This window comes from Miniopterus schreibersii (genome assembly GCF_964146895.1).
Source record: "Miniopterus schreibersii genome assembly, chromosome: 14".
Classification (NCBI taxonomy): Eukaryota; Metazoa; Chordata; class Mammalia; order Chiroptera; family Miniopteridae; genus Miniopterus; species Miniopterus schreibersii.
The window spans coordinates 16338476-16351727 of record NC_138114.1 but is presented as its reverse complement, the minus strand read 5'-3'; the positions used below and the strand labels follow the sequence as shown (position 1 = coordinate 16351727).

The following is a 13252-nucleotide window of genomic DNA, read 5'->3' as shown; positions in this document are numbered from 1 at the left end:
AGTTCGATAGTAAGTAAGGGTTTGACAATCTGTTTGAAGAAATGATGGCAGAAAACTTCCCTAACCTGGTCAAGGAAAAAGGTCACACAAGTTCAGGAGGCACAAAGAGTCCCAAGCAAGAAGAATCCAAAGAGGTCCATGCCCAGACACATGATCATTAAAATGCCAAAAATTCAAGACAAAGAGAATATTAAAGGCAGCAAGAGAAAATTAATCTGTTATCTACGAAGGAGCTCCCATAAAGCTGTCAGCTGATTTCTCATCAGAAACTCAACAGGCCAGAATGGAATGGCATGAAGTATTCAAGGTAATACAAAACAAGATTCTGAAACCAAGACTACTCTATCCAGCAAGACTATCATTCAAAATAGGTGGTGAAATAAAGAGCTCCCCAGGCAAGAAAAGGCTAAAGGAGTTTATCACCACCAAACCAGCGTTGCAAAAAATGTTAAAGGGACTGCTGTAATAATAATAAGAAATAGAGAAACATAGGCATAAAGAATTAAAATGGCAATAAATAAGGACCTATTAGTAATAACCTTAAGGACTTTAAGGGAGAGATCAACAGCAATATAGTCGTAGTCGTGGACTTTAACACCCCACTGACTTCACTGGATAGATGTTCCAGATAAAAAGGCAACACAGAAACAGTGACTAAATGGCACAACTAGATCAGATGGATTTAATTGATATTTATGGAACATTTTACTCCAGAGCTGCAGAATATGCTTTCAAGTGCACCCGGTCATTTTCAAAGATAGACCACATGTTAGGACACAGAACTAGTCTCTACAAATTCAAGAAGATTGAAATCATATCAAGCATCTCAGTTCACAATGGCATGAAATTAGAAATTAACACAGTAAAAACATTCAAACACATGGAGGCTAAATAGCATGTTGTTATTAAACAATGAATGGGTTACCAATAAGATTAAGAAAGAAATGAAAAACTTCTGGGAAACAAATGAAAATGAACACACAACAACCCCAAATCTGTGGGACACGGTGAAAGCAGTACTAAAAGGAAAGTTCGTAGCACTGCAGGCCTACCTCAAAAAGCAAGAAAAATTTTTAGTAAACTATCTAACCCTACAACTTAAAGAATTATAAAGCTCCCCTGTGAAGTTGTCCAGACCAGGGCTTTTGTTTGCTGAGAGTTTTTTTATTGCTGCTTCGATTTCATCCGTTGTTATTGGCCTATTCAGGTTTTCTGATTCTTCCTGATTCAGTTTTACATGATCTCACTCATATGTGGAATCTAATAAACAAAATAGACTGAGGAACAAAATAGATCCAGAGACATAGACGCATGGAACAGACCGATGAATCTCATGGGAAGGCGGGGGTGGGGGAGAAGGTCGGGAGAGATCAATCAAAGAACTTATATGCATATATGCATAACCCATGGACACAGACAATAGTGTGGTGAAGGCCTGGGGGGTGGCAGACATGGGGTGGAGGGGTCAATGGGGAAAAAGCGGGGGATATCTCTGATACTTTCATCAATAAAGATAAATTTTAAAAAATGAATGGTCAAGCTCATTATATATTACTATCTATATATCACTATCTGTCTATTGGTGATGGTTACATAGGTGTTCACTTTATAAATACAGTCATGTACTGCATAATGACATTTTGGTCAGCGATGGACTGCATTTGTGACAGTGGTACTATAAGATTATAATGGAACTGTTTTTCCTGTAAGAAATGGGAGGATATGCAGTTCAGAAGGATTTTTTTCCCCCTCTGAGAGGAAAAATAATCAGTGGGGTTTAGCAGTAGATTCCCTCTCACTAATAGCACCTCAATTTTAATGCAGATGACATCCCAATCAGTGGGCTACTGACCTGTTTCAGCACAGAGAAGCTGGTCCCCTCAGCGGAGATCCGTTCTTGCCTCATCTAGCTTTTGGCGGTGTTAGCATTCCTTGGCTTACTTCACTTATGGCCACATCAGTATCTCTGCCTCCGTCTTCACTTGCCCTTCTGCTCTGTGTCTTCTCTTTTGTCTCTTATAAGAAGACTTGCCATTGGATTTAGGGCCCACTCATGGTAATAGAGGAGGGAGGATTATATCCTCAAAGACTCTTTTTCTAAATGAGGTTTCATCCACAGGTTCTGGGCTTACATATATTTTTGGAGGACACCATTCAACCCACTACAAATGTGATTCAAAGCCTTTGGAGGAATTAGCTTTTGAAAGTGGAAGGACCTAACATGAACCTAGCAATTGGTCACTCTGTGTTTACTTTGTCCATTCACCCCCCTTTCTCCTCCAATCTCTAACATCACTCTTAGCTAATACCTAGTTAATAAAGTAATTAGAGGAGAACTTCCTGTAAACTACCCAAACCATCCACCTATATATATGTATCTGTGTCCTGTGTACTTGGCCTCCTCTGCTGTTATTACATTAGTAGTATTAGTGGTATACAAATGTTGCTGTCAAAGTTCTGAGCAGGTTTTACAGATGGAATCCCAAGGCAATTGGAGTATGGGACTGGCTGTAACTCCATTTTTTCTACCCCAAGTCTAACCGTCTCTGAATTTATCTGTCTTTTTTTAATATACATATATTTTGAAGTTCTGTGAAATGTTTCACTTGAATAGTAGGATCTACTTCTATACTTCAAGTTTTGAAAATATTTTCAAGATGGAAATCTTCCTTGAATATTCTACTCACATCTTAGAGATATGTAGTAGGAAATACTGACTTGTGATTCAGATTAGTAAATGCCATCTAATTTGACCCTTATTGCAATCAGTGTCCAAAATCCCTTGGCTGAGGGTGTGTAATAGGAGGGGTGTACATGGATCATCTTGTGTGAAAAGTTAATGTATAGTGAATATATGTATTTTCCTAGAGAGAAGTTAGCTTTTATCAGATGCCAAAATAATGAGGCATCAAAGCTTAGATCATCTCTCTCTGTGCCTTTATTCATCAGATACAAAAATTGTCACCAGCCAACTTACCTAGAATCATACAACCCAATGTAGTTTCCTGATTCTTTAAATTATAAACCATTAGTCCTCATAATATCTAACACTTTTTAAACTTACTAGAGTATACATTTATAAGGATTCTAGAGGTCAACAATTAATGTAGGAAAATATGCATTGCTTATAATTATGAATTTTTATTTCTTTAGTTTAATGATTAATAATGGAAAGCCTACATATTTTAAATTCTTATAGTTGTACATTTACATAATACATATCTTAAGTATGGGTATTTAGCAAAGTTTTTATATAGCATTTTAATTCATTTATGTATCATAATTATATAATTCAAAAAATCCTACTAATTGCTATTTAATGTGCTTCTAATCAGAAAACTTTGCATTGTGACAACTGACATATGCTAACTTACTTTTTCTACTGTGGTTTCCTTACAGGTTTAATGAACTTGTAAAAAAATTCAAAGTTGAATATCATGCTGGTGGTTCTACCCAGAATTCAATTAAAGTGGCCCAGGTTGGTTAATTATTTTTAAAGTTGTAAAGAAATGGATTTAAAATGATTCTAGACTTTTGGTCATTGCATAAGTGTTCAAATCTATATTTTGTTGCTATAGAATGGTTTTGTTTGTTTTGAATTAGGATTTTAGCAGTGATTTTTCATCTAATCAACAAAAGTTACTTTATTTTAATTGGTATTTATTTATGGGTAAGTTTGAACATTTTTTAACGTGTTTATTGTTCATTTACATTTTTTCTTTCTTGATTGTCAAGTTTTTTGACTGTTTTATAATTTTTCATGTTACTAGTTTATAGAAATTCCTCATACTATGGATAGTATAGCTTTTTATTCTATAAGTTGAAAGCATTACTTATTTGTACTTTAACTCTGCTTATAGTGGCTTTTACTGTGCTGAAGTTTTTAGTTTTTTTTAATATAATTAAACTTTATGGCTTCTGCATTTTATATAGTGCTTAGAAAATACATTTCTATAATAAGATACACAAGTTTTCTTGTGTACATATAGATACGTACATATTCGTATACATAAATATAGGCATGATTTGTATTTAATTATCTGTGTGTCTGTATCTGGGTATGTTTTATATGCACATGTACATACCTAAATTTGTATGTATGTATACATTTCTATGTCTGTATCTATACCCATGTCTGTATCTTCCAATGGGTAATTGGATAAGCTTATCTGACATATTCCCTTCAAGTCACCAGCCTAACCTAATCTTGCATGAGCAGGTTAGTGTTCTGTTTAAAATCCTGATTATGAAGGACCTGAAAAAAGCTTTACATACCTCTGGTTCTTACGTTTGCAATTTAAAAGGTAGCTCAAAACCCCACTCATTGTAGTTACAGGTGAGTTCTGATAGACTAGGGTCATTTTTTATATTTCATCGACTAATGCTTTTTCTTTGAATTTTATTAACTGTAAGGACTGGAGAAGTGGAAAATTGACAAAAGTTGAACAGTTTCTATTTTTTGAACAAAATCTTAGTTGATTTAGACACACAGTGTAATTTTCCTGCATACTGAAAAAACTCATGTTTAATTGTTGTGTTAAAATATTTTAGATTATAAAATTAATCTTTAAGGTGGCTATTTGTTTGCAGTGGCCTGAGGAGTCTGTTTGTCAATTGATTTCTATTGTTTTTGTAGAACATCCTGCTGGTTATTTTGTGAGCTCAGGTTAACAGAAAAAGGATAATGTATTAGTTCACTCAGGCTGCCACAACAAAATACCATGGACTGGGTGGCTTAAAGGAGAAATTAATTTTCTTACGGTTCTAGAGGTTGAAGGCCAAGATCAAGGTTCCATCAGGGTTGGTTTTGGGAGAGGTCTCCTTCCTAGCTTGTAGATGGCTGCCTTCTTACTGTGTTTTTACATGACCTTTCTTCTGTGCCCATATGGACAGACATCTCTTGTGTTTCTTCCTCTTACAAAGGCACCAGTCCTATTGAATAAGGGCCCCACCTTTAGGGCCTCATTTAACTTAATTATTTCCTGAAAGGCCCTATCTCCAAAGACAGTTGCCAGTTTAGGGTTTCTACATACGAATTTCAGGGCAGGGACACAATTCTTTCTTTAACAGATACCTTTTTAAAAGCCTTAGTCTGTCAAAACATATTCTACTATCTCTTCAGTTGTTTCTCTTTACAGATCTGGGAGACTATTAGCTGTCCACTAGTAAATTCTCTTCTTTCTTGAGCATTTTCATTAACTTCTACCTCCCCAAAGTTTATTACTTATATAATTAATATCAAGACCCGCATTGGATTTCTACCTGATACTGGCCTTATTAATAAAATAATCATAGTCCAACTGTTGTTATTTTGCAGTTTTTATAATACTTCATGTGCATTATAGCAGCGTACTCTAGTAATGCTTTATTTGCTCCTATCTTTAGCAAGGAAGTAAATGGAATTTAAAGTTTTGAGTGGCTCATCTAATATTTTTATTTTATTAGTGATATATTTGTAGTTGAACTCTTATCCTGATTGCCAGACTAGCCATCTTTCTTTTATATCATATGGAGAGCAGTTCATTTTGGTTCAGCTCAGCCAGCATGTACAAGAAATTTCCTTTTCTTTATTCCTTGTCATTTATTAAGTTCGTACTGTGTGCCAGGTAGTCTGTTAGATGTTGGTGATACAAAAGCTAATAATCGACTTGGTCCACACTGTTGAAGCTTTTGTTATAGTGAAAATGTATTTAGGGGTAGGGTTGTTGGGGTGGAGAGAGAGAACTGTAAACTCTTAAGTACAGTATAATGTTATGAGAGCAATCCTCTCTACCCCTAAAAGACAAATCTAGAAGAACCAGAATAAAAATATATCAGTACTCACATGGTATACATGTGATTTCTTCAGTTTCTGGAAACTTGAAGGCAAAACTGTATATCTTCCCAAGTACACCTCTAACGTGATGTTCTATTCCTAGTTGAATCACAGTAATTCCCATTTTCTCAGTAGGATTTCTATTTCATGTCCTTTTTTAAATTTGAACTAGGAAAACTGAAAGAGATACCCCGAATAGCAGTTTTTCTCTACCCAACTTGAAGCCCCACTCCCCTGCAGTTTATCAGTCTATTTCCTAAGATTTTATTTTCAAACTTTTTGTGGAGTCTTTCAGAGACTATCATAAGGAGGCAAGGGTAATGCTAGATTTGTTCTAGATTTTTTTGCTTTAAAGGCAGAGCATTTGTCCTTTTTTCTATTTTATATGTTAGGTTTTAAAAGTTCTACTGCCCACCTCACACCCATTAGGATGGTTGCAGGCTCAATCCTGGCCCAGTTAGGGCACGTGTGGGATGCAACCAGTCGATGTGTCTCTCTCACATCTCTCTCTCTCTCTGAAAAGCAATGCAAAAAAAATATCCTCAGGCCCAGCCGGGCGTGGCTCAGCAATTGAGCATCAACCTAGGATCCAGGAGATCATGGTTCGATTCCCAGTCAGGGCACATGCCCAGGTTGTGGGCTTGATCCCCAGCCCAGGGGCATGCAGGAGGCAGCCGATCAATGACTCTCTCTCATCATTGATGTTTCTATCTCTCTCTCCCTCTCCCTTTCTCTCTCTGAAATCAATAAAGATACATTTAAAATATATATATATCCTCAGGTGAGAATTTAAAAAATGATTAAAAAGGTAAATTTTGTGTTATGTCTATTTTAGCACAATTACAAAGTAAAAAATAGATTCTAGAAATGCTTTAGTAGGGAATGATATCAGCGTGATTCATCTATAGATTTCATTTGCTTATTCAGCAATCAGTGAGGCAGCATAACAAGAACATGGGCTTGATCTTGGGATCATGAGACTCCATTAGAACTGTGTTTAAGTTCAAGCTTTGTCACTTTACTGGCTATGAAACCGTGATCAATTTATTCAACTTTTCTGGGCCTTTCATATGTAATGTGGAGTTCAAATCCTATCTCAGATGGAAGTTGTAAGGCTTAATGAGATAATGAATGTTAAAAAAAGTTATAGTACTTTTTAAAGAAAGTTTGGAAACCACTATGGTTGGGTGCTTTCCCCATTTTTTTCTGAGTTCTCTTTATTTTAACAAAACTTACATTTACCCATTCATGGACAGAACAATCTGGTTTGTGGCTCTCGTCCACTTAAAAATATTTATTTCAATCTAGCCCTCAACTGAACATCTTGTTTAGCTTTTCAGCTCCCCTAATATTTTGAGAGTACTTTTCCTTTCCATCTGATTGATGAGCCAACTACATAATTGCCAACTTGTGATTTATGACTAGGATAACCACACAGTTTGAAAAATATTCATTTAGAAGGAGGATTTCTCAGATTTTCATTGGCAGTCATTAATAGGAAGAATTGATTCCATTGTACATAAAGCAGATTGTACTTTGTACGTTGAGCATCTGCTGTTTTAGTCATTGTATTAGGTTACCTATATTTTGAGTAAATTTTGAGTAAAATCTGAAAAAACTATTCAGAGCCTTAGAGGTAACAATTCTAAAATAATCTTAGTTGTATCTAATGTGGTGAATGAATGAGGACATTGAAACTGGGCTTAAAGCTGTCTAAAAAGTCTAGGCAAAGGAGTTGACAGGACCAGCCGACCAGGGAAAGTGCTGTGTTTTGTTAATGTTAGAGTGTTTGATTGGTTGTTTTGGGGCTATTGTCTTCTTTTCTCATCTATTTGAGTTATCCTTCACCCCAGAAAACAGCTGGGTTACAGCTTTCTATTTTCTCTATCACTGTAGATTATTAAAGAAGCAAACATTGGGCAAAAATATTAGCCCAATAGAAGTACACTGAGTGTCTGTGAACTGTAGATCTAAAATATTAAATTTTTACATAAAGATAAGAAAAACAAACAGGATGGATGAAATTCATAGATAGTAAATTGGTAGCTTATAAAAATCAGGCAAAACTCACAGGATATTATACATATAGATAATAAATAAGCAAATAGCTTGGGAAACAGGCAAACTTGATAAGATGTGTTAAATATTAATAGCAAGTAAGTTTGTAACCTGTACGACTGCTAAAGGTAGAAGAAAGAAAAACTGTTGTAACAAACAAGATTATTACTCATAGATAGAACGGACTAGACAGACCATATCATGATCATGTACCGCTGGGCTGACAATTATATCACCCTCAGATTGATCACTCGTTACTGACAGTATGTTCTAATTCTGGCCCCACATGCACTGTACCCAGGAAAGGCAATTAAAACCATGACTCTTCAGCAGGCTATTTCCCAAACTTTAACATCTTTGCCTTTGAATCCTTCCCAGAGAGCAAGTGAGTACACTTCTTTGTTCCTAAGCACTAGTTATGTGCCCCCTTGCTCATATTGTGACCGTATTTTCATAACCACACCATCATCACTAGGAAAGGTTGATGAGGCGAAGAGCGAGGCAGGACATTTGAACATTCAGGTAGTATGGTCCTTATAGTACTTGATTGCACCCTAAAGTGTTAACTTATACCAGCTCTTTCCTTTGCTTCTTGCAGTGTGTCTTAAATGGGTAAATCTGTGATTTCATATCTTAATTTGGTTGGTAGGCCCTTTCTGTTCGGTGACCTCTAGGATAGCTTGCTTGCTTATGTACTTGGAGGCTAACAGTGCTTCAAGGTAATTCCCGCATACCACATCAGGATTAGGTAGATTTCCCCTTGTTCAGTAGTTTAACAATAACTTACATGGTAGCTATGGAAAAATATGCGGAAACATTGAAAGGGGACATTATTTGCAAAAGTCATCATCTCTGTGAAATATGAACTGAATATAATATGGAAAGTAAAGTTCAACACTTTACAATGTGGAGCTCATTCTACAGATCTTACCAACAATCATACTTTGATATATTAAGTGATGTGGTAAATCATGTCAGCAAGAAACTGTTTCCATTAGTTCTTAGGTATTTTGATTTGTTAAATGATGTCCTTGAAGATTTTAATGAAACCACAGGCAACATAAAATAAAATATTGTAGATATCACATCCAAGTGTAATTCTGGTCTTTTTTCATTTGCATATTTGACAGAGTACAAATTTAAATTTTGGCAAATTCCATTCAGTGTAAACTTCTTATTAACGAAAATAAAAAGTTCTTATCTCCTAAATATCCTGCATACCTTATATTCAACAGTCTGGAAAGGGGGGTCTGATCTGCTTACCTGCGTTATTGATGCTTTCCTAGTGAACGTTTTGGTCACTTTTCAATTTTCTCAAAATTTATAGATGTACTTAATGTGATTTTTTATTTTAAAGATATGGAGGGAGATAGCATCCTTGGGCATGTGCCTTTAGGCACATGGCTGTAGTTGTTGCTGGACTTAGATAAGATGTCTGGCAGTAAAATATTTTTTAAATGTGAGATAAGAAGAATGTCTTTGTCTCATTCAGTAATATATAAAAAATGAAAATGGAGCAAAAGATTACAGGAAAACTGAAATTTATATGCCATTTCTTCTAGAGTGTTTGATGACATTTGAATAGGCCATAAGGAGGCTCGAAAAATCTCATACAACAAACAAATGACTAATTTTTTGTGTAATATGATTACTTTATAACTTAAGTGGGGGGGGAAAGGTCACCACAAAAGGGCAGGCAAGTTAAATAAGGCCTTCTCAACTTCTTTGGAATCCAATTTTGACAGCACAAGTTGAAATTACCAAGGTGCTTCGTAGTGTTTTGAAATGATAGTTCATTTTAGGGATGGATAGCATATCTAAGGAATCTATAAACAGAAAGGACATGATTGATAAACAATTGGATATCAAAACAAGCATTTAGATTCAAGGTAGATGGATATTTTGTAGAGCTAGAAACTAATTCTTATATATCTAAATACCAGCTGTTGCTAGTAAGTAAAATCCTAAGTATTCCACGCTCAAATGCTTTGGTTGAAAGGATATTTAGCTTGATGTCATCACATTTGGAATAACACCAAGAATGTGGACTTGATAAGAGCAGAGCTGTAAGTCAATGTGAAATGCATATTTAACTATATTGTTTTACCACATATAAAAGAAGGATGTCCTAATGGTTCCAGTCAGTTCAGAGAAGTAGTATTGGAAAGGAAACACAAAGAGTAAAAATATTATGTTATTTCATGGGACAAAAAGAAAAATGTTATTTTTTACTAAACATTGGTAATATCTGTTTAACCCAATTGTACTTACTCTTTAAAAATATTACATTTATATATGTTAAGATTAGAATACAGCCCGGCCAGGTGTGGCTCAGCGGTTGAGCGTTGACCTAGGATCGAGGCGATCAGGGTTCGATTCCCGGTCAGGGCACATGCCCGGGTTGTGGGCTCGATCAATGACTCTCTCATCATTGATGTTTCTGTCTCTCTCTCTCCCTCTCCTTTCCTCTCTCTGAAATCAATAAAGATATATTTAAAAAAAAAAAAAAAAAGAATACACATATGACCTATAAAATTTAAGTATCCAGTAAAGAGTTAAGAAAAGTTAAAATAAGTTGTATAAAATATGTATTTTAACAAAAGAAACATTAATAACGATTGTTATGATTTCTTATACTTTTTATTTAATCCTACTTTTAATTATTAATAGTTACCACTATCAACTATTTCTGTTGTTTTGTTCAAGTAATAACACTTATGTAACAGAAAAGTAAATAATACAGAATAATATATAATTTCAAATAAGTACCATGTTGGTTTGATTGGACTGCCATAGCAGCACCACAGAATGGGTGACTTAAGCAAGAGAAATTTGTTTTCTTACGGGTCTGGAGGCTAGAAGTCCAAGATCAAGGTGTCAGCAGCTTTGTTTTATTTCTAAGTCCTCTCCTCTTGCTACTTCTTCGCGTTGTTTTCTCTGGGTGTTAGTGTTCCAACTTGACTTTTGGGAGGGCACAATTCAGACCATGGCAAGTACTTATTTGGATGTATTTATTATTTTTGCTACCATATCTTTTTTTTTGTGTTTTTTTTTTTAAATATATCTTTATTGATTTCAGAGAGAGGGAAAGAGAGGGAGAGAGAGATAGAAACATCAATGATGAGAGAGTCATTGATCGAGCCCACAACCCCGGGCATGTGCCCTGTTGATGAGATGCCATAGAAATTTAACTCCTGTTTATATCAACTAGTCTATGGCAAAATTTGTTTTGTTATATGTCATTTTGTGTAAAGTCCCAGAACCTGTTGACAGCATTGAGTGCTTACTGTATGTGATTTAGTTGTTTTCTTAGTGGTTGCTTTGAGGATTACAGTGAACATTCTAAATTCATAACAACCTGGTTTGATTAGTACCAACTCAGTTTCAATACAATACAAATACTCTCTTCTTTTATATTTCCATCTCCCCTTTTATATTGTTATTATCACTGATTACATCTTTATTGTGTGCCCATTAACACAGATTTATAATTCTTATCTAATTCATAAAGTTTTGCCAGATACAGAACTCATGGCTGACAGTTCCTTTCTTTTTAGTACTATAAATATGTTGTCTTACTGCATTCTGGCCTCCATGGTTTCTGCTGAGAAACTAGCATTAAATCTCATTGAGGGGCGTTTACACAGGACAGGTCACTTCTGTTTTTCTTAAGATTCTTTTGTCTTTTGATACTTTGGTCAAGTGTTGCTGTGGATCTCTTTGAGTTTATTTTCCTTGGAGTTCATTGAGCTTCTTGGCCATCATATCTTCAAATATGTTATATTTTCTCTTTTCCTTCTGGATTTCTATTATACACATGTTGGTCTGCTTGATGGTGGTTGTTTTTTATGTTTCTGTGGAAAGAGTTTGGAGCTGCCTACTCCATCAGTTTGCTCTATAGTTATTTATTATATCTCATTATAGTGTGTATTTTTTGTCTGGTAGGTCTGTTCCTGTGTTGGCTCTCTGAAAAATTGATTACTACATTAAGGCCAGTGGTGAATTGTTTTCTTTTCCCACACTGGAACTATTGATTTTTTTTTGTGTTTTTTTTTTTACTATTGGTTTTCTTTTTCTTTTTTTACTATTGGTTTTCTTTTTCACTATTGGTTTTCTTAAACCTAGCCTACTTTTTTTTTATTACCTCTTTGCAATCCTTTTTATACTACTCTATACACTCTCAATCATTGTATATTCACAACAGCCTCTGAGGCAGAGGGGATGATATGCCTCTGTTTCAATGATGAGGATTCTGATTAAATAAGAGAGACAAAAATGCCACGGTGGGTAAACTAAGCAAAGCAGAGTTAGAACCCAGGTGTTCTAATGGGAAATTCCTGATTTCCTTACTGGAGATTTTTCTCTCTTTCTTAAAGGACTTCATGGAAACCACTAAATTGATTTCAGAGAGAGGAAGGAAGAGAGAGAGAGAGAAACATCAATGATGAGAGAGTCATTGATCGGCTGCCTCCTGCATGCCCCGGACTGGGGATTGAGCCCACAACCTGGGCATGTGCCCTGACAGGGAATCGAATCTTGATCTCCTGGATCCTAGGTCGATGCTCAGTCGCTGAGCCATGCCCACCTGAGCTTTCACAAAATTTTTTGACGGTACCTAACTCAATATGATGTGTTGTTAGAATTAAATGACATAATATGAACAGCATACCTAGCCCAGTACTTATACATAATGGCAGTTCAATAAATTGTAGCTACTATTACATTCTGAAAAATGTATATGGCAGATATTTTCCATTAATTGAATTAGTTTCCAGCAATTTGATAAGAATGTACTTAAAGCAGTAAAATACACCAGATTTTCCTTCCGTTAACAACTATTTATCTCAAAATGAATTCTCTCAAAAATAGAAAATAAGGCAGTGGGGCCTAAAATTGGTCAGTGGATGGTTCTTACAGGTCGTAAGAAGTCGAATAAAGTTTCATCCTATTCTAAGCTCCTGAATGTTTTATTTGGTTAGCTAGTTAGTTTTGGTTAGCAACATGGAAATTCTTTGTTATTTACTGTTGTTGGAAGATTTGGTTGGTTGGAGTCCATAAGGATTATTCATTGATAGCTGTTAACTGAATGTAGAAGAAAGGAAATGTTAGTCTCTTGGTATCTGATTTCGGTACTTATATAAAGATGTAGTTTACATGCCTTTTGTGTTAATTATATACTAATTTAAATGGTCTGAATAAGTTTTTATTTAAGGAAACAGTAAATTCCTTTGTAAAAAGTATTTTTAAGAAGGAGATAATGATTAATCTCTAGTTATTCACTTAAGGCAGTTTCATAAGTGTTTATCTTCCGTAGCACATTCCTAATTCTGTAGTGTGTGTTCAATAATTTTCCTTATATTTCTTCTTAGGTTTTCATGT

At 35.1% G+C, this 13252-nt stretch overlaps 1 protein-coding gene across 3 annotated transcripts in view; it reads left to right on the top strand.

The window, feature by feature from the left end:
• The window catches only part of ADK (adenosine kinase), an 888023-nt gene that overhangs the window by 127851 nt on the left and 746920 nt on the right, over positions 1-13252 (top strand). For all 3 annotated transcript variants that reach the window (XM_081158526.1, XM_081158525.1, XM_081158527.1), the window contains exon 4: positions 3400-3478. In XM_081158526.1, the coding sequence (XP_081014652.1) occupies positions 3400-3478 (79 nt within the window). The remainder of the gene's footprint in view (positions 1-3399; positions 3479-13252) is intronic.